This window comes from Bison bison, unplaced genomic scaffold (assembly GCF_000754665.1).
Source record: "Bison bison bison isolate TAMUID 2011002044 unplaced genomic scaffold, Bison_UMD1.0 scf7180017864057, whole genome shotgun sequence".
NCBI lineage: Eukaryota > Metazoa > Chordata > Mammalia > Artiodactyla > Bovidae > Bison > Bison bison.
This window is the reverse complement of record NW_011494629.1, coordinates 1,479,330-1,501,578: the sequence shown is the minus strand read 5'-3', so window position 1 is coordinate 1,501,578 and position 22,249 is coordinate 1,479,330. Positions and strand designations below refer to the sequence as shown.

The following is a 22,249-nucleotide window of genomic DNA, read 5'->3' as shown; positions in this document are numbered from 1 at the left end:
GACAACCACTTTGCCTTCTTGCATTTCTTTTTCTTTTGGATAGTTTTTGACACCGCCTCCTGTACAGTGTTACAAACCTCCGTCCACAGTGTTATTTGTTCTTCTTATGCCAGAACTTCATTTATACCACTAGGTTAATAATAGGTCTTGGCTAGCATGGATCCTTAACCTTCTTATTCTTCAGAATTGTCTAGGCTGTTTTTTGACTCTTCACTAATAGTTTAGGTTTAGCTGATCAGATTTCACCAGAAAATGAATTTGAACTTTCGACTAGTAATGCATTGAATTTGTGGATTAATTTGGAAAGAATTGGCATATTGCTAATACTGAATCTCATCACCATGTATCTTGTGTATAACTTGTATATTTAGGTCTTTCATGTTTCTGAGAAAAGTTGGATAACGTTTTTCATAAAGATTTTGCTTAACTTTTCGTACTTTTTGTTTTGAAACATGATAGATTCACATAAAGTCATAAGAAATAATACAGATAGATTCCATATACCCTTCATTATGTCCCCCAGTGGTAACATCTTGTTTAACTGTAGTACAGTATCACAGCCAGGAAATTGACGTTGCATATCTTTTAATAGCTTTATCTCTAGATACCAGAGAGTTTTCATTTCTGTCATGAAGAGCATCATTTTCTTCTTGTTTCTGTGTTATTACACTGGCTGGGATACTTTGTATGCAGTGTTGAATAGGAGTGGTAACAAAGACTTCTGTGTCCTGTTCCTGATAGCTTTTAAGGGATAACCTGTATGGTGTTACAGGCCTTCCTTTCTCATCCTAATTTGCTAAGGGAACTTTTTGTTAGTTTTAAAATCAGAGTATTAAATTTTATTAAATCTGTTGAGATGATTGTGACTCTTCTGCTCTAATCCATTACTGTTTTAAATTGTACTGGTTGATTTTTTTACAGTAATTAAGCATATACATAAAATTTCTCGAGGAAATTGCAAGCAGCCACACCACTCATCGTCACTCAGATTCTAGCTTGGTAGACTTGCAGAAAGATGGAGATTTACCCTCTGGAAAGGCTAAATATAAATGAAAAGTCCGAAGGATGTGTTAGGGAACGGGTGCCCTTCTGAAAACAGAATGTAAGTAAAATGTTTATAATGAATAGTAGGATGCTGATCCCATTTCCTCCATCTCAGCTCTTAGAGAAAGTTGGAAACCAGATTTATACCTCATATATACCAAAGGAGTTCTCTTTGGTGAAACTCGAAGTCAAGAGAATAAACACAGAAAATTTTGAGCTTAGGGTTTCCACAGATGAACTCGTGTCTGATTATTATAGAGTGAAGCCCACTGTGAGTCAAGAAGCCAGGCCTATTTACACAGTGCTTCAATTAGCTTCCCTGTGGCTCATATGGTAAAGAATCTGCCTGTAATAAGAGAGACTTGGGTTCAATCCCTCGGTCAGGAAGAACCCTTGGAGAATGGCTACCCACTCCAGTATTCTTGCCTGGAGAATTCCATGGACAGAGGTGCCTGGCAGTCTACAGTCCATGGGATTGCAAAGAATCGTTCATGACTGAGCAACTAACACTTTCACTTTTTTTCTTTCTGGTTAGCATTTCAGTGTCTTATTCTTAAAAATGGGTGGACAACCTTAAATTATGGTCCATTGATTTTCAACAAAGTGCCAAGACAATTCAGTAGGGAAAGAATAGTCTTTTTTAGCGAATGGTGATGGCACAACTGGATAGACATGTGTAAAAGAATGATGACAGACCTCAGACTCACAACATGTGTGAAAATTAGCTCAGAATTAATCACAGGCCCAAATTTAAGGGCAAAAATTATAAATTCTTAGTAGAAGAAAGAAAACAAAAGAGTAATTCTTTGTAATCTTGGGTTGGGCAAAGATTTTTACATATGACACAAAAAGCACAAGCAGCCAAAGGAAAAATAAACTGCAATTCATTAAAATTAAAAACACTTGTGTTTCAAAGTCCACTATCAGAGAAATAATACAAAACCCTGCAAAATGGGAGAAAATATTTTCAAGTCATTTATTTGTTAAGGGGCTAGTATCCAAAATATATATTAGAAAACTCTTACAACTTAGTGATAGATAAACCCTATTTAAGCATGACTATTTGGTTAATTTTTATTAATTGTTGCGGGGTTTTTTTTGTTTTTTGATTTTTTTTTTGCTAATATTTGGTACTTTTAGTATCAGTATTAGAAAACGAGTTTAGTCTTTTCTTTTCCCTTACTATGCTGGCCCAGGTTTGGTATCAGAAATTTAGTAGTCTTGTAATTTTCTTGGCAATAATATGTATTTGTTGTTTGTTCTGTTGAGCATAGATTTTTAATCATGAATTTAATGTCTTCAGTGAGTTTGTAAAACCGTTTCTATTTCCTTTATGAGTAAGTTTTGGTTATTGTTATTTAGTAATTGTTCATTTCTTGTGTTTTCAAATGCTTTTGCATGAAGTAGTTCATAGAATTTTCTCAAACAGTTATATGTAAAAAAAAAAAAATATATATATATGTGTGTGTGTGTTAGTCATTTAGTCGTGTCCAACTCTTTGTTATCCCATGGACTATAGCTCGCCAGACTCCTCTGTCCATGGGATTCTCCAGGCAAGAATGCTGGAGTGGATTGCCATTTCCTTCTCCAGGGCATCTTCCTGACTCAGGGATCAAATCCAGGTCTCCTGCATTGCAGGCAGATTCTTTATCATCTAAGCTATAGGGAAGTCCTCCTCATATGTAAAATAATATATATGCTATATATATATATACACACACAACTTTATATACAGATGTGTAGAACAACACATCTGTGGGGTTTGTGTCTGCATTACAGTCATCTGTGTCTCCTTTCTCACTCAGATTTGCTAAAGGTTTGTCCTCTGGTTTAGTTCAGTCTCTGTTTTATTTTCTTCATTTTGGGCCTTTCTTGCAGGCACAGGTATTGACCTCCTCTTCAGCACTGCTCTCATCAGCACTCATGTAAGACAGCATTCTCATTTGCTTTTTTCTTGGTTTCCTTTATCCCCAGCACCTGCATCTGTTCTCCACCAGTAATGGATCTCACTGTAATGCTTGTATTTTACTTTCTTTTATTATTTTATGTCATTAAAAACATGTATTTTATTATTTTTAGCATGTATAGATTCTTGAAACTATTTTTAATGTTTTATGAATGTGTTTTTAATTTTGTGCTCTAGACTCCATTCTGATTTTTTTTTTAAACAAGTTTTCTACTCAACACAATTTTTCGACAAATGTTTGAGTTCCTGCTGTGTTCAAGGAATATGCTGAGTATGTGCAGTAATCAAAATCTTAGTTCTCTTAGGCCAGGCAGACCAAAAATGAAGTAAATATAGTGTTAGCTGGTGTTGAGTGGTGTAAAGAAATATGCGGCAGCACAGAGAGGTGGAATTGCTAAGTGTACTTCTCATTTCTTTTGACTGGTACATATTATCCTGCTGTATATGGCTACCATGTTTTACTTAGCCATTTTCCTTGTGATATATACCTCAGCTGCCTCTACTCCCCACTGCTACAAACAGTGTGGTTATTAAACCTGATTGACATCCTGTTGTGGACCTGTTTGAGTCTCTCTAGGGGTGTGGGCCCAGCAGGAGAATCATGATGTAGGAAAGTCCCAGAGGGAAATGAGACAGGCGTATACCAGTACCCAATTCCTGGACAACATTGTTTTATTTTGCATTTCTCTGATTATTTGAGCCATTAAGTATAATTTTATCTACTTATTAGCTGTTGGGGCTTTTCTCTTCTGTGAATGCCTACTAGTATCTTCTACTTCTTTTTCTACCTAATTCCCAGCCTACTTTTCAATTATCAGGAATCCCCATTATTGTGTAGATTTTAATTCTTGATCAGTTCTTGTGTAGTGATTTATTACAATGATTCTAAGAAACTTTTTTTTTTCTTTCTATTTTAAGATCTCTGAAATGGATATGAATCTTACAGCTGCTGGGAGTCATTCTTACCTGGGGGCAGTTGGGGTGGTATCGTTTCTTAGCACTGATGAACTTGGTCATGGCTGTACTCACTGCCAACACCTCAGTTGAGTTACGTGGCCATAGGTCGTATAAGACAGCTGATGGAAGGAGAAATGCTCAGATTCCTCTAGACGGATGAACAGAGGCTGTTGGGACTATGGCTTTGAGCATTCCTTTGTCAAATTCCTGCTGCCTTTGGATAATAAGAGCTTACTTTCTAGAAACACGTGATTCAGTTGAGGAAAGATTAAATTAGGAGTTTAGTCCAATAGGAAAGTTCCAGCACGAAATTTAGAGAATGGGTGACTTGTCAGGTAATCTCAGAGATGATAGCAGAGCATCCTCCTAAGCAATACCAGGATACTCCTGTTAGCAGGGAGTGTGAATACCTGTGATATCCATGATGTAGCAGGGAGCAGTCAGTCAGAACTGCTGACTAAAAATTAGGAATGTCTTAACTGATTCATCTTGTTTATATTTTTCCATACATAGGTGCGAAAGTAGAATGACAAAAATCTGTGTCAGGAATGCCTTTTCATTAAATATAACCTGAAACACGTATAATAAGAAAACTGTCATTACATTTTAATTGGCCATGTCTTTCTTCCTTAGTGGTAGCTAAAATACAGTTGATGCCATCTTGCATTCATGAAATACAACAAATTTCTATCACCCATCTGTTAGTTTTGTCTGTGGTATCTTCATTGAACCAAAATTCTTAGTTTTGACTTAGTCACATCCATCCATTTTAGCCTCATGGTTTGTGTTTGGAGACTTGCTCTAGAAATCATTTCCTATTCTGAGGTCACAAAGACTTTCTATATTTTCTTCTGTTACCTTTTTCAGAGTACTTTTTAGGCTTTTTAAATGCCTGGAATTCACCTTTGTATATGGTTATTCAATTTTATTTTTTCCCATTGAGAACAAAATATGTGTAACTTAGTGGGTGCAGCTGCTGCTGTTTGCAGGTATTTATATATAGGCATACCTCATTTTATTGCACTTTGCTTTGTTGTATTCCTGTGTGTGTATGTGTGTGTGTGTGTGTGTGTGTGTGCACACACTCAGTCATGTCCAACTCTTTGCGACCCCATGGACTGTATAGCCTACCAGGCTCCTCTGTCCATGGAATTTTCCAGGCAAGAATATTGGAGCAGGTAGCCGTTTCCTGCTCCACGGGATCTTCCCAACCCAGGGATCAAACCCACGTCTCATGTGTCTCCTGCATTGGCAGGTGGATTCTTTACCACTCTACCACTTGGGAATTCCATTGCACTCCCATAGATACTGCATTTTTTACAAATTAAAAGTTTGTGGCAACCTTGTATTGTCAGATGATGGTTGTCATTTGTTAGCAATAAAGTATCTTTTAAAAATTGGAAAATAATTTTTTTTAGTTTTATTAAGATATACTTGACATATAGCACTGTTTAAGGTGTATAGCATGATTTGACTTACATAGATCATGAATTGATTACCACATTAAGTTTAGTGAACATACATCATCTCATACAGATTCAAAATTAAATAACAATTTTTTTTTCCTTCTGAGGAAAACAAGTTTTACTCTCAACAGTTTTCATATATAATTTAACATCAGTGTTAACTATATTTGTCATGTTGTACATGCAGTGCAGGCAGATTCTTTGCGATCTGAGCCACCGGGGAAGCTTGTTACATCCCCAGTACTTAATTATCTTATAACTGGGAGTTTGTACCTTTTGATCACCTTAATCCAATACCCCCTCTCCCTAACCTGCCTCTGGTAACCACAAATCTGATCTCTTTTCCTGTGAGTTTGTTTCTTTTTGAAGTGTGATTGACTTAAAACACTATATTAGTTCCTGGTATACAACATGGTGATTTTATATTTGTATACATTTCAGAATGATCACAATGATGAATCTAATTACCATTTATCACCATACAAAGATACAACAATAATCATTAAGTGTATTCCCCACACTGTGCATTTCATATCCATGACTCATTTATTTTATAATTGAAAATTTGTACCTATGAATCTTCCTCACCCGTTTTTTCTCATTCCCCCAGCCTCCCTTCCCTCTGGCTATGACTCTGCTTCTCTGTGACTGCTTCTGTTTTGTTATGTTTGTTCATTTGTTTTGCTTTTCAGATTCCACATGTAAGTAAAATCATACATATTTGTCTTTCTCTGACTTATTCCACTCAGCATAATACCCTGTAGATCTATTCACGTTCTCACAAGTGGCAAGATTTTGTTCTTTATTTTTTGGCTGAGTAATACTCCTCCTTACATCTTCTTTTTCCATACTGATGGGCACTCAGATTGCTTTCGTATCTGGGCTATTGTAAATAATGCTGAAATAAACATAAGCATGGAAAAATATTTGCTAATGAGTGCTTTTGTTTTCTTTAAATAAATACCCAGGGTTGGAATTGCTATATTATATGATAGCTCCATTTTTAATTTTTGAAGTGATTCCATGCTATCTTCCATAGTGGCTGTACCAATTTGCATTCCCACAAATAATGCATGAGGGTTCCTTTTTCTTCACATCCTTGCCAACACTGGTTATTTGTCTTTTTAATGATAACTCTTCTGACAGGTGTGAGGTGGTATTTCATCGTTGTTTTGTGTTTTCCTGATGATTAGTGATGTTGAGTATCTTTTGTGCCTGTTAGCCATCTGTATGTTTTCTTTGGAAAAATATCTATTTAGATTCCTTGCTCATCCTTGTCTTGTTCCTAATCTTAAAGGAAATGCTTTCAGTTTTTCACAGTTGAGTATATTAGCTGTGGGCTTGCTCCGTGTGAACTTTATTATGTTGAGGTATGTTCCCTCTGTACTCACTTTGTTGAGAGTATTTTTATCATAAATGGATGTTAAATTTTGTCAAAACTTTGTCTCCTTGTTGAGATGATCATGATTTTTATTCTTCAGTTTGTTAATATGATAGATCATGTTGATAGATTTTTGGATATTGAACCATCCTTGCATCCTTGGGATGAATTTCACTTGATCATGGTGTATGATCCTTTTAATGTATTGTTTGATTCAGCTTGCTGATATTTTGTTGAGGATTTTTGCATCTATATTCATCAATGATACCGGTCTATAATGTCCTTTTTGTGTGAAATTTCTGTGATTTTTCGTGTGTGACATTTTATTCTTTATACTATGGAGTTTGCTTGTTCTTTTTCTATGTCCTTTAAGTGTAAGGTTGTCATTTATCTGAGGGATTTTTTGTTTCTTGAGATACTCTTGTATTGCTTTAAACTTGCAACAGCATTCTTCCATCTGGCCACCAGAGCTACATGTTCTGAGCATGCCCTGTGTGTGCTAAGTGAGTCTGTTTCAGTGGACTGACTCCTATGGATACTTGGTAGCCATGGCTGGTCCTTGGTCTAGTTGGTTACCACAGAAGTTGTGCAGAAGTTGTTGGCCCCTGATGGGCATGTCCAGATCCTGCACAGCTGGCTACATGGCTAGTGGAGTCCCAGTCCTGGTGCCAACCCCCTGGTGGGTGGGCCCAGGTTACGAAGTAGCTGACTGAAGGCCAGGAGCCCCAGAGCTAGTGTTTACCTAGTGTTGGTGGGCAGGTTTAGTCTTGGGGTTCCTGCAGCTCATGGGGTCCTATGACAGCCTGCCTGCTAGTAGGTGGGACTGTGTTTCTGCCCATCTCATCCCTTGGCCTGGCATTTCCCAGTACTAGTGCTGACTGGCTGGTAGACAGAGCTCAGTTTCAGTGCTAATAAGCTAGAGTGGAATTTCCAAAATGGCACTTGTCAGCAGCCGTGTTGCCATGTATGATGATCTCCCAAAATGATGGCTGCCACTATCTCTGTCTCCATATTAAGCCCCATTTGCCTCCTGCCTCTCTGGGAGGCTCTCTTAAGATCAGTGAGTAGGTCCTTTCATATTACTGATTCTGCCCTCCATTCTGGAATGTTTGAGATTTTTGTGTGCAGCCCTTGTCTACATGGATATTTTGCTTTTTCATGTTCTTGTGGGTGCCAGCTCCACCACCTCAGGAAATTTTATGAAACTTCAGTTTTGTGAAACTAAAGAAGTCCTAGGAATTGGGAAGGCAATGGCAACCCACTCCAGTACTCTTGCCTGGCAAATCCCATGGACAGAGGAGCCTGGTAGGCTGCAGTCCATGGGGTCACTAGGAGTTGGACACAACTGAGCGATTTCACTTTCACTTTTCACTTTCATGCATTGGAGAAGGAAATGGCAACCCACTCCAGTGTTCTTGCCTGGAGAATCCCAGGGACAGGGGAGCCTGGTGGGCTGCCGTCTCTGGGGTCGCACAGAGTCGGACATGACTGAAGTGACTTAGCAGCAGCAGCAGCAGCAGAAATTGGGAAAACAAGTGACATAGTAGATTTAGAATCATAGTGGATGATTTGAAAGAGAAAAAGCCCTTGAAGCCATAGAGAAGAAAGAAGATAGTTAATGAGCACTTTTTATAATGACAATTTGAGCCATAGCTTCTCACCCCACTTTATAGATGAAGAAACAGGCTCATGGAGGCCAAGTGACACCCCTGAGTTTCTGAAGCCGTCACTAGCCACAGTGCAGACAGAATCTGCCTGACTGATCTGCAGCTGTTCTTTTCAGAGTCTTGTATGAGTTCATCTGCTTTTGTTAATTTACTTCTAGTAGTCATTCTTTTCCTTCCCTGGATTCCCAGCATTTTTTCATTATTTTTCTCACAGAAAACTAGTTCTGTTAGAATATACTGGTGAGAGTGGTGTTCCCTAGTCTTTTCTGGCCACAGTACATTTTACAGAACAGCCCAGTGACAGAGCAGTGAGTTTGTGAAACAGAATCAGTTCTGTGCCACTGTCCTTTCCCTGGCCCTGTGTGGTATGTTTCTATTCCATTCTATTCTTTATTCTTACGATTTCCTTTAGGTGAAATAGGCTGGCTGTGATCCATTAATCACACCCTTTAATAGCTCGTGTCCCATAGTTTGGCCTGTATTTTTAAAGCATGACTTGTAGCTCGAGTACTTTTCAGCAGAGGACGATAGGTTGTCTGAGTAAGAGCCCATCTCCTGTTCAGCTGAACTCAGATCCATGCTCTATGCAACCGGGCAATCTTATTTTACCCCTTTGTGGAGGGGTGGGGAATTCCTTTTAAATAGCGTTTCAGCATTAACTTTAGAAATGGGGGCCACGGCTTACTTATTCTTGTGGTGGCTTCCTGTAGATAACATGTATTTTTAAACTCTTGCTGTAAGACTGTGACTCGCTCTGTCTCTTCATGCCTTTGATCTTGATGTTTCTATGTTTTCCTGAGGTACTTTATTTAGCAACTTAAGTGAGTTTCAAAACCAAGCAAAGGTTTGCCATTCATCTATCCAAAATCTTGAAATTCTAGCTCACCTTTTTTTAATTTAAGTAGTATAGAGGGGCCTATTAAGAGTAGAGTTAATTACCAAGTATCTGATTTTTAATATACCATTTTCTAATTTTACTTTTTAAGAATAAAAAGAGAGATAGGAGTATGTGAATAGAGTAGAATGACACACTTGTGTGTCCTGTCCCCTTCCCTCTCCGAGACGGTATAATAATGTGTGTCCTGCAACACAAATGACTGAAGTATACCACTCTTGTCTCTTTCCCCAGCCCTCCAAGCCATAACATCGTGGTGAATGGAAAAGAATGTATAAACTTTGCTTCATTCAATTTTCTTGGATTGTTGGATAACCCTAGGCTCAAGGTAGGTAGCACATATGCTGAAGTGGACAGATAACATGCCTGACTTGAGCAACTGGGCATAAAATAAGAGACAAATGCAGAATATCTGAAAGGGCTTTGTAAATGTTTATCATTATTCTTTCTTGACAGAGCTGTAACCTAGTTTTCAACAAGGGAAGGCAGGAGTGTCCTAATGTGGTCTAGTGTTAGGTGACAGCCAGAGAACTATATGAACCAAACCTGGTAATAGTTGGAGATGTGTCCAGGAAATTGCTTCATCTCCTTTTGGGATTGTGAGCCAGTAAACATTTTTTGAGGAAAGTTGTTCAGTCGCCCAGTTACGTCCAACTCTTTGCAACCCTTTGGACTGTAGCACGCCAGGCCTCCCTGCCCCTCACCATCTCCCAAAGTTTGTACAAGTTCATGTCCATGAACTTTGAGGTAAAACTTATGCCCAAAATGCCAAAAAGTGCGAATGCATTGAGTTAACCAGGTTTTCAGACGGTAAAGTGTCTGCCTACAGTGCAGGAGACCTGATTTCGATCTCTGGGTCAGGAAGATCCCCTGGAAAAGGAAATGGCAACCCACTCCAGTACGGTTGCCTGGAAAATCCTATGGACAGAGGAGCCTGGTAGGCTACAGTCCATGGGGTCGCAAAGAGTTGGACACGACTGAGTGACTAACAACCAGGTTTTAATGGTCAAGCTAATATAACTTTTCCATGTTCTTAGTCATATGCCTAAATCTTTCCATCCCTCCTTTCTTTATATCCTGTCAGAATTGTCTTAGTTCTTATAAAGGAGGAAAAGCCAGGCAACTAGAGAGGTATGTGAGCTATGTGGGTGAAAAAACAGGAAATTTCATTTTTGAGTTCTTAAGGATAAATTATTACAATATATATTTTTTTTCCACAAAGGCAGCAGCTTTGGCATCTCTAAAGAAGTATGGTGTGGGAACTTGTGGACCTAGAGGATTTTATGGCACATTTGGTATGTTTTCTGTCATATTTTTTAGACTGCTGCTTCCAACAATTAAGATCCAATCTGATTTCATAACTTCTTGGAAAAGGTATCCTTTATTAGTTGTGGTAATAAGCAAATGAACTTTCCAGAAGATTTTGTGTTTGAGACCATTGGTGGGAGACATGTTGATCTTAAGCTGACTGTCCCTTGTGTTGAAGGGCCATGGATACCTAAGGCGCACTGTCTCAGTAGGACGAAGACTGAGCTCTTGTTGCATTTGCCCCAAGAGACAATGGTGTGAGGAGACTGTCTGCCGTGCGTGACATTTGTGATGGGAAGCATCTGGTTTGAATGGCTCTGCTCTTCATAGTTGTGCAGGAACCCAAATCTTCCCTGTATTGTTGCTGTTGGCCTAATAGGAGCACCTTCCTGGTCTGCGTGGCTGTAGCCAAATGATGAGTATGGGGGAGCAGGAGTGCAGGGCTGCTGTACCCGTTTGGGTGGGCAGGTGGTATTGCTCATCATTCTGCCCACATTCCATTGGTGAAAACATAACTTGGATCATGCCTCCAGCAGAGGGACTGGGAAGTTGCCCTAGCTGGACAACCACATGCCAGGAGCAAGGTGAGAACAGATTGGAGGTACGGGGGGCAGTGATCAACTGTATAGCCCTTTTCTTTCTGGAATGAAGATGAAGGATCATTGATTTCCTTATGTGTGGATGACCTGGGGATGGATTAACTACCTGTTAGGATGAGTATGATTTCAAACACAGTAAACTCCCTAAATCAGAGTCATCAAAGAAGACCTTGGAATTTTATGATGGTTTTTGTTAAATGTATATTGTTCTTTGCTTCTGAAAATTTCAGAAATGTTGTTATATAATTGTTCAAGTGAGTATACTACTGGAAACAACATTCTGGTTTACGAAATGTCAGAGGCTGGGGAAAGAGGTCAGGGAAGGAAGTCTCTTTTAAAGTCTTCTCTGCTCATTTTCATTTCTTGGTCTGTGCTTTTTTTTTCACTTCTGCAGTTAAGATGTTTTTATTTAAGGGAGCACCTTTCTTTATCCTTTAGCTAGTTTAGTGGTTGAATTATTTGTATTAGAAACAGATGATGGGAGTTGGTGTCCAAGAATCCTGCAGCTGGACAGGATCTTTAAAATCTTGTATTCCTGCATCCCAGCTATTCAGAAGAGAACTAGAAAGCTCAGAGAGGTTAAGTGACTTCCTCATGGTCACACTGCTAATTAATTTCAACCCTAAAACTAGAAAACAAGTTTCTTGATTTGCAGTCGTAATGGGAAGATCAAAGACTTTAAAGAGCTTAGATCAAAACCTCCCTCTTTCTTCTAGCCTAATGCAAACATGAGTTGTTTGCCTGCTTTTTATTGGTAGGGTATTATTTCCTTGATAAGAATTAGAAAACTAGAAAAGGCACTTTTTGTTTTTACAGGTTTATTTGTTGTAATCTGATCAACAAGCCTTTCTTTCCATGATCTGCTTGCTGGGGTAAAGAATTTGCTTTCTTAAAACTCTCTAGCAGATTTTATTTGCCCATGTGGCCTTGACTCTTGCTCGAGAGTTATCTGAGAAGACCAATAAGAGATTTATTGTAAAATTTAGTGAAAAAAAAGTTTCGAATCTTTAAGACCAGTTTTCCCAGAACTGTGGAAATATGTTGTTGTAATCGCCCAGTCAATTTTTCATTTGAATCACCTGAAATATGCATAATAGGATGCTGTGTGCTTCCAGATTTGTGTGTGGGGGGGTCTTTAATGATTTTTAGATTAATTTTTAAATTGCAATGTAGTTGACAAAAAATATTGTTAGTTTCAAGTGTATAGTGATTTGACATTTGCATACATTATGAAATGATCACCATGACAAGTCTAGCAACCATCTTTCCCTAAAGTTATTACAATATTATTGGCCATATACCCTATGGTGTATATTACATCCCCATTGCTTATTTATTTTATAACAGGACGTTTGTACCTCTTAACCCCCTGTACCTAATTATCCCCACTCATCATCCCCTTTCCCTTTGGCAGCCACATATTTCTTCTATCTATGAATCTGTTTTCATTGTGGTTTGTTTGTTTTGTTTCTTCGAGTCCACATATAAGTGAGATCATACGGTGTTTGTCTTTCTCTGTCTGACTTATTTCACTTTTCATAAAACCCTAAATTAATTTTCTTGATTGAATAATTCAGTCCATGATATAAATCTCAAAAAGGTTTAAAAAGATAGTGAAGTCTCTACCCACTATCATTGTGCCTCCCAGAAAAGACAGCTACTGTCAGTAGTTTCTTGTTAATTCTTCCAGAGACTTTTTTTCAGTGTATGCAAACCATTTCATACTTTTTCACCCCAGTTTTACAAAAATGATAGCATACCATATATATGTAGTATGCTGTTGGAGTTTGTTTTAAATTTAGTCTCTCATATGTCTGAATGTAATAAACACATGGTTGTGTTATCAGCTCTTTTGTGAACAGCTTTATTTGTCACTGTGTCTTTCTCCGGGCTTCCCAGGTGGCAGGCACAGAGGTAAAGAATCTGCCTGCCAGTGCAGGAAGTGCGAGAGACGTGGGCTCCATCCTGGGTCAGGAAGATCCCACAGAGTAGGAAATGGCACCCGTTCCTGTATTCTTGCCTGGAAAATCTCATGGACAGAGGAGCCTGGTGGGCTACAGTCCATGGGGTCTCAAAGAGCTGGACACGGCTAAATGACAGCACACGCCCACTCACACGTATCATTCTTATCCTATTGTAGTTCAGGGTTCAAACAGACTGTGGTATCTGGATAAAGATTGAAGATTAATTTGCAGTGTGATGGTTTTGTAATAAGACACCAAACCTGCCTGGAGTAACGTGTAATGTTTTCTGAGTATATCGTCCTTCCTATTAACTTGCTTTGTTCCTTTTCAGCAGTTATCTATGTTTGCTTATCATCTTTTTTCCTTTCTTTATATGTATATTGCATATATTTTTATTTTTTGTTTTTTTCAATATGATATTTTCTATATTTTTCCTTATTCTGGAACCGATCACTTAAATTATTGTAGTTGTATTACATTGCCTTGAAATTTCAGTGTAGGTAAGCTTAGGGAAGCTACCTGAGATCTGCTAAGGCTATATTTTAAATCTCTAAAATACCTTCTACAGTTAAATTATTCAAAATATTTATGGTACATTAACCCTTTGCACTGAGCATTAAAGCAGAAGTGAAAGACCCCTTTCCTTTCATTTTAGTAGCTTGTGCGTTTGTGAGACTAGGGTCTCTTTCCTTGGCCCAGCGAAAGGTTGCTTTTAATTTTGTCTTTTTCCTGAAAGGATCATTCAGGCATCTATTTTCAGTGAAGAAAATGTTGCCTGTTTTAGCTCTTTTCTCAACATTTCAAGTAATGAATGAAAATCACTTACTGGAAAAGTAAATGTCCTTATTAAAACATTTTCCACTTATTGTTTGATAGTAAAATTAGGTGATACTAGATGATTAACCGGAGAAGGCGATGGCACCCCACTCCAGTACTTTTGCCTGGAAAATCCCATGGACAGAGGAGCCTGGTAGGCTGCAGTCCATGGGGTCGCTAAGAGTCAGACATGACTGAGCGACTTCACTTTCACTTTTCATTTTCATGCATTGGAGAAGGAAATGGCAACCCACTCCAGTGTTCTTGCCTGGAGAATCCCAGGGACGGGGAAGCCTGGTGGGCTGCCGTCTCTGGGGTCGCACAGAGTCGGACATGACTGAAGTGACTTAGCAGCAGCAGGTGATTAACACAGAAAAAAGAAAATTGAGAATTGAATTAAAATTCTTCTAGTTTCTTAGGCTAAATGGTTTACCTGCCTCCTAAAGGCCCAGCAAGTTGTCTTATATAGTAAAGGACCATGTGAACCAGAGGTTTTTCCGCCTTCTCATCTTACTGTTTTAATGTGTATTTTAGAATCAATCAAATGGTGTTATCAAGTTGTGGAGCCTTCCTTTTCTCTAAGGCTAATGCAGTCCCAGTGCCTTTGATAATTGCTCTTGTTGAACCTTTTTATTTTGTTTGTAATGCATTCAGATCTCATTTATTTGTTTATTCCTCAGGCCTGGGATCTGCCTTGCATATGTAATACATACTTGGCTCTATGGTCTTAAACTGAATCAAGACAGTTACTGGCAGGGTTTCATGGTGAGAGATAGTGACATTTAATTGTGTTTTAGAGAAAAGAGTAAAGAACTGTTCATTTGTTTATTTTAAAGATATTTTTTCTCTGTTGTATAGTATCTTGACTGCATGTTTTAGTAGGAAAAGCATTTGGTCATAAAATTCCTAGATTTGCCACTTCCTTCTACCAGTCATGGGATTGTAGTTTTCTCAGTGTAGGCAGGGAATGATCTTTGTGCAACTTAGAACATTTTGGTAAGAATCACGTAAGATCCTGTTTGTGAAAAAATACTGCATGCAAAAGCATTCTGGAAAACATTCAGCACTGTTTTTGTATTTTAATGAGTACATATGTGGTATTTGTACTTTTAAGAAAAATTGTCCAAGTCTCAGGTATTTAAAAAAAGTATGTAACATAAAAATATGGAGATATAAAGAGAAAATATAGTAGGTTGTAACTGTTTTAAAATTGGCAATTTTATGGTTTTTCCTCTAAACAACAAACTAGAACTTGGCCATAATACCTCCTTTTATTCTGATAAATAGGAAATTGAACTGAGTGGCTTTAATATAAGATAGCCCTTATATTTGGATATCCAGGATTTGGATAGCTTCATTAGAAGATAACATATCTGATATTTCCTTTTAAAAGAAGAAAACATTTTCTTTTATTCTACAAATATTAGTTTAGTTGAACAAACACACAGTATGTTGCTTTTTCCATGCCAGGCATTATTCTGAGTGTTTATGAGCATTAACTCTTGCGGTTCTCCTAACAATCCTTTCAGGTAGGTACACCTGTTGCCATTTGACAGAGGAAGGACCTGAGAGGGACAGAACAGTTTTAGGCCTGTCTGGAGTTCACAGCTGGCAGTGAGGGAGCCCAGATCTGAGCCCCTGTGATGACCACCATGGCCAGGCTCTGTGCTTGGTGTGGGGCATCCTGCCCTAGCCTTGCCTCCCATCTGTTACGTTCTGGTGAGGGAGCAAGTGCCAGCAAGGGCAGCAGAAAGGGCAGAGAGGACATGGAGGCCTTCTGGTCACCTCCTGCCATAGCCTCCTGCCTGCCATATTGTTTCCTAGCAGTGAATTAAAAAATGCCGCATGCAGATCTATGAATCTAATTGTTGAAAGGGATCGTGCACACAGAAGATAGACATCCAGAGTCAAAGAACATGCCCTGGCAGTTTTTTCTGTTTGCTGCCTCCCCTGCCCTTTTGTTGAGAATTTCTTCATTGCAGTGTAATATCATACATAAAAAGAAGTCATACAGCTATCCTTGTTCACTTGTCACAAAACCTGCTTTGCAAGGCTGACATCAGCTAAAGCCCAGTGTTTTTAGTTAGGAGAAAAGGCCTGTCTTATTTAAGCTTCTGGGACTAGACAAGAACCAGTAAATCACTGGCTTATTGTAGAGAGATTCTTCTTACCACTTCATGGTAATGACATAAAAATGGTTATGAGTATGTGTGATGAGAGTATTAACATAATTTTTTTATCAACTGAGTTGCTAACTATAAACCCTTAAAGCAGAGCCAAGATGTATTTGTTTTATTTATTTTTATTTGTTTTATTGCTAATCAATGAGAATCATTTAGATCTACAGAATGACTTTAAATCCCTTTTTGTGGTTGGTAGAAAGTTTGTATGCACAGCATGTTTTTTCTTTTTGAAATGGAGATAATGAATGAAAGCATTTCACTGTGACTTGGGTAGTACTTCTGCTAGCTAAATTGTTGAGACTTGCCATAGATAATTCCCGATTTAGAGGTAGCATGGTAATTTGAAGGAGGCCTCCTACATGGGACCTGCTCTCTCATCTGATCAGAAATGAGAGGCAGCGGAGAGGTGGGGGTCTTTGTGTAGGGAAGGTGCTCAGAGGACACTAACAGAGGAAAAGGAAGGCACACCTGAGACATGCTCGTGCTCAGCCGCATGGAGGAAGCTGGATGTCTGGTGCTTTTCTGCTTTCCTTGTTCTTGTCAGATTTTTGCCTGAAACCTTTCCCTGGCAACATACCTTATAGAATGGTGGGCAGGGAGGAGCAAAATCAAGTCTGTAGTCTTGGTGGTGTTGCTATCACAGGTTTGATGCTTGAAAAGCTAAGCACTCCTTTGGTACTATTTCGATCAACCAGGATGCATCTTTCTAGACCTTGTTATTGTGAAATCTCATGTTTATTTAATATTGATCTAATTAAAGTATCAGTTTATAAAAATAACTATTTGACTGGTAATGGAAATCAAATGGTATTTCATGTATTTTTTATGTAATAGGCTATATGGGAGTGCTTCCCTGATAGCTCAGTTGCTGAAGAATCCACCTGCAATGCAGGAGACCCCGGTTCGATTCATGCGTCAGAAAGATCCGCTGGAGAAGGGATAGGCTACCCACTCCAGTATTCTTGGGCTTCCCCTGTGGCTCAGCTGGTAAAGAATCTGCCGCAGTGCAGGAGACCTGGGTTCTATCTGTGGGTTGGAAAGATCTCCTGGAGAAGGGAAAGGCTACCCACTCCAGTATTCTGGCCTGGAGAGTTCCATGGACTGTGTATAGTCCATGGGGTTGCAGAGAGTCGCACACTATACTGAGTGACTTTCACTTTCAGGCTATATTGGTATACTTTTAAACTTATAAATGGGCAGAAGCATGCCTAGATTTTTTTAAAATCATTGCTTGATTAGAATGGGGTAAATAGTTCATTTTCACAATTCTGTATCATTCTTTAAGAAGTCTATGAAGTAGACTTTGATTTATTTTATTTTTCGGATATTGCTGCTAAATTTTCTAATTCCTCACCGTACCTCTCTTGCCATCAAATTGGGATTTAGTTTGGACCCTCTGTGCTGTCTCATTTCTCGCTCAATGACTGGCTCCCACCCCTGCAGCCTTCAGTTCATGATTGAGGGACCTTTGCCTTTAGTCAGAAGTCACTACGGAGGTGTTGCAGTTCTGAGTGTAGAAGGGACCCAGATGCTTCAGACCAGGAGACCAAAGGCACAGCTTAGTCTTTTGTCTCCCTTGTAGGCTCAGAGTTCTCCATTGAAAACTGCCAGATGCCTCTCTTAGCTGTTTCACTTTGTCAGGTGGCAGGAGCCCTGTATTTCTCCCTGACCCAGTGCTTATCACAGTATCTTTATGTGATATTTACTAAATGTTTAATTTACAGTTGAATTAACTGAGATTGTTAGACAGCCCTCATCTCCTTTTTAAAATGTAGTCCTGTGAAGTTGTATCTTTTATAATTCTCAATTTTGTCTCATTAATTAAAAGGCATCGCAATAAGATTAGCTTGCCTCTGATATATCAGTAAGTGGGTTTACAGATTTTAGACACTTTAGTCAAATGTTCTAAAAAGTGGTTTATTCCTATTGCTGAGCTTACCCCTCCCTGGAAGGTGATGGAAGCTTTATAATTAACTAGGTCCCTGTCCCTTACCGTGGGCTGGGTTGTTTCCTTTGTATATCTCAGTCCTTCAGGTCTTTTCCTTCTCCCCTTTCTCACCAGGAATGCTCTGGTGGGGAGGGGCATACCGCAGGGAAGGCTCATGCTGAAGGGGCCTCTTAGTGCGATGCTCCCACCTACAGGTCCTCGACATGTAGGCTGAAGGGAGGGTTCTGCTGGGCCATCAGCCTTCTTCAGCCCTTAGTGGAGAACATCTAGGTCCTCTGCCACTGCCTGCGCTTCTGATTCCTCTCAGTGGACATACCCTGGCTCTGTCTGAAAGTCTGCCTTTACTGCTCTGAGCTCGTCCTCTTTCTCTTGAAACTGCAAGGCTAGAGGGGCCTGGCTGCATCTTCCCTGTATCAGCTTCTGAGTTCTCCTTGCACAGGGCATGGGTAAAACGCTGATCTGGTTCTCCAGGCTTGGGTCCTGCTGTAGTTAAAAGAGCTAAAGGAAGTTAAAAAAATTTTTCTGCTCTTGGGTAATGCTTCAAGACGCCTTAAAGTTTTCCAGTTCAAAGCCAGTCAGTATACTGTTTATTCCGGATATCGCTGGTCTTTTCATCTGAGGGTCTAGGAAGGTGAAAGGCTATATGGAACCATGATGTAAGAGAGAAGAAAAAAAACAGTTTAATAATTACAGTTTATCCCTATAATTATATCAACATTCTTCCTAAGCTGCTTCCATAAAAGGGCCATATTTCTCTTTGTATTCTACATTTGGATTCACCAGTACTCTTAGAAAGAAAATTCAGACAGAAGCTCAGTCCTACAGTATAATGGCAGGTGCCACCAATAAATGCTGACACAAGCTGTCAGCAGAGTGACCACCATAGTTGAGAAAGGCTCCCTCTCAATGCAGAGTGTGTGGAGTTCTTTTTAACCACTTTGCTTTTGTATTTCTTTTCCTTTTAAAAACTGCTTGACAGTTGTCTTAATGCCTGGTTTGGTCACTTCTGCTAAAATGCAAAAAGGCATTAATAAATTAACATACGTTGATAACACCTCAGCACTGTTGATTGAGAGAAGTTAAAGTGGGCAAAGTGACAGGGCCTTGAATTCTTACTGCTAGAGTGATACGAAAGCAAAACCGAGTCAGAGCCATCTGAGTTACGTGTTTACGGACAGATGAGTAGCCGACTCAGTTCACAGAGTATAGACATAGTTTGGGCCTGGAATTATCTTAGTAGATACTGTATAACTTGTAACTAAAAACAATTACATTTGACCACAAGGTGACTACTAATAACTAAACTGCCTATGTTATTTTCTTTCTTCTTTAGTCAAAGAAAAAGAATTAAAAGACCTTTTAACCATTTAACTTTTTACTCTTGAACTAGATGTGCACTTGGATTTAGAAGACCGCCTGGCAAAATTTATGAAGACAGAAGAAGCCATAATATACTCATATGGATTTGCCACCATAGCCAGTGCTATTCCTGCTTACTCTAAGAGAGGGGACATTGTGTTTGTGTAAGTTACCTTTACCTTCATTTCAAAATTCCTTTGGAAATAATATTGGCCTTCCTAGAAAATGTCTCTGTTAGAGATCATCTACTTAAAATATTGATATTTTTTTTAACATTGAGAAGGTCAAACTTCTGCAGGAAGGGGCCAGCCTTCTGCCTTCCCTATGCAGCTCCCGACAGCATGGTATCCTTGTGAGTCTGTGATCATAACCCACTCACACTCCCTGCTGAAGTCACTCCACTTTGCAGCACCCACGCTGCAACTCCTGGTCTCTGCTGATCTTGCCCCATGGGTTGTTTAGAATACTGAAGTCATGAGTTGGGAACTCATAATAAGGACTTGTGTCTCTATTTTTATGAACAATGGAAGCTATTAAGTGAAGTGTGACAAAACCAAATTCTGGCTACAGTGTTAAAGAGGAAGCAAAAGTCAGTCTGAGACCTAAAATTAAAAGTTATTTAATAATCTGCGCAGAAGATAACAGAGGCTTGGGCTAGCGGCAGGTACTTTTGATGCTGCCTGTAACCTGCTGCCTGGGCTCTGCCAGCCCTCACTCTGCTCCTCCCTTCTATGGTAAACAGCAATACCACACATCCAGTGCCCATGTATGTTTGCTTCTGGAAAGTTAAGAAAGTCCCCAACTAGGGACTAGATTTTTAATAAAGCATAGTTACAACTACAGTGTCATCCAGTATTGCTTTGTACAAGTACCACCCCATAAATTCCTTTTTGAGTTTAAAGTCCAGAAAAGGCTTACAGTTAACAGTTGAACTTGTATGCTTCCTTTGTCAGATAATAAATACTATATTGTCCTTTTGGTTTAGTTACTGGGAAACCTAGTCTAAATTCACTTTCAAGTCTTATGCTTGGTGTCTTAGAACTTAAATTTCTAGAACATCATTAGAAAACTGAATTATTTCCTTGTACATAATTTTAAATATTCCACCTGAAGTCTATTTGAAGGTAGGCACACTGGAGGTAAAAATGGTATTTAGCAAATGATTTAATGAATTGTTTTTGATAAATTCATTAGGCATAGGCACTATGCCTGAGGTTTCATTTTCTTTCTTTTGTAGTAAACTGTGATAATGCTTTGTCTACAGATCTCAGAGCAATGGTTGTTCATATACTTAAATCTTTCCTTGTTACTTTATCTTTCTGTTACTTTATGTACCCTTTACTAATGAAATGCTTTATGTTGAGATAATTGTGGCTTTACGTACACCTGTAAGAAATGCAGAGATTTTCTGGACCCCTTACCTAGTCTTCCCCAAAAGTCACCTCTTGCAAAACTCTAATACAGTTTCAAACTGGAATGTAGACACTGATAAAGTCAAGATAATCCCTGGTTTTGTCACACCCATGTCCCTTCTATCCTGTTTTCTCTTTAACCCCTGAGGGCAATGGCACCCCAGTCCAGTACTTTTGCCTAGAAAATCCCATGGACGGAGGAGTCTGGTGGGCTGCAGTCCATGGGGTCGCTAGAGTTGGACATGACTGAACGACTTCACTTTCACTTTTCACTTTCATGCATTGGAGCAGGAAATGGCAACCCACTCCAGTGTTCTTGCCTGGAGAATCCCAGGGACGGGGAAGCCTAGTGGGCTGCCGTCTATGGGGTCACACAGAGTCAGACACGACTGAAGCGACTTGGCAGCAGCAGCAGCAGCAGCCACTGCTTTCTTCTCCCATTTTGGTAATTTCATCATTTCAAGATTGCTGTACATATGTAATCATATAGTAGGTAATATTTGAGGATTGCCTTTTTTCATTTTGAATGAATTCTCCAGAGATTCTTTAGAGTTGTTGTATAAAACAGGAGTTTGTTCCTTTTGATTGCTGAGCCACATTCCATAGTATGGATACACCAAAGTTTGTTGAACTATTCACCTCTTAAGGACATCAGAGTTGTTTTTAGTTTAGGAATATTACAAGTAAAGATGCAGTAAATATTCATGTATAGGTTTTTCTGTGAGCTTAAATTTTATTTCTTTGGAATATAGACCAAAGAGTGCAGTTGCTGGTCATGCAGTGTTACACATTTCGTTTTTCAAGAAACTGCCAAACTTTTCCAGAGTAGCTATATTATTTCACATTTCTGTTAACAGTATATAAGTGATGTAGTTTCTCCAACATCTTCAGCAGCATTTGGTGTTGTCACTATTTTTCATTTTAGTCATTCTGTAGGTGTATAAAGATATCTCATTGTGGTTTTAGTTTATATTTCCTGATAACTAGCCATACTTAACTGTTTTTAGATTTTGTTAGTCTTAGCATAGGAGAAGGAAACGGCAACCCACTCCAGTATTCTTGCCTGGAGAATCCTGTGAACAGAGGAGCCTGGTGGGCTGCTGTTTGTGGGGTTGCACAGAGTCAGACACAACTGAAGCGACTTAGCATGCATGCATGCATTGGAGAAGGAAATGGCAACCCACTCCAGTATTCTCCTGGAGAATCCCAGGGACGGAGGAACCTGGTAGGCTGCTGTCTATGGGGTTGCACAGAGTCGGACACAACTGAAGTGACTTAGCAGCA

General features: G+C 39.2%; 1 protein-coding gene across 1 annotated transcript in view; it reads left to right on the top strand.

The window, feature by feature from the left end:
* The window catches only part of SPTLC1 (serine palmitoyltransferase, long chain base subunit 1), a 68,372-nt gene that overhangs the window by 13,364 nt on the left and 32,759 nt on the right, over nucleotides 1–22,249 (top strand). The window contains exons 4-6 of the mRNA XM_010835958.1: nucleotides 9,611–9,704; nucleotides 10,599–10,671; nucleotides 19,585–19,717. Coding sequence (XP_010834260.1) covers nucleotides 9,611–9,704; nucleotides 10,599–10,671; nucleotides 19,585–19,717 — 300 coding nt within the window. The remainder of the gene's footprint in view (nucleotides 1–9,610; nucleotides 9,705–10,598; nucleotides 10,672–19,584; nucleotides 19,718–22,249) is intronic.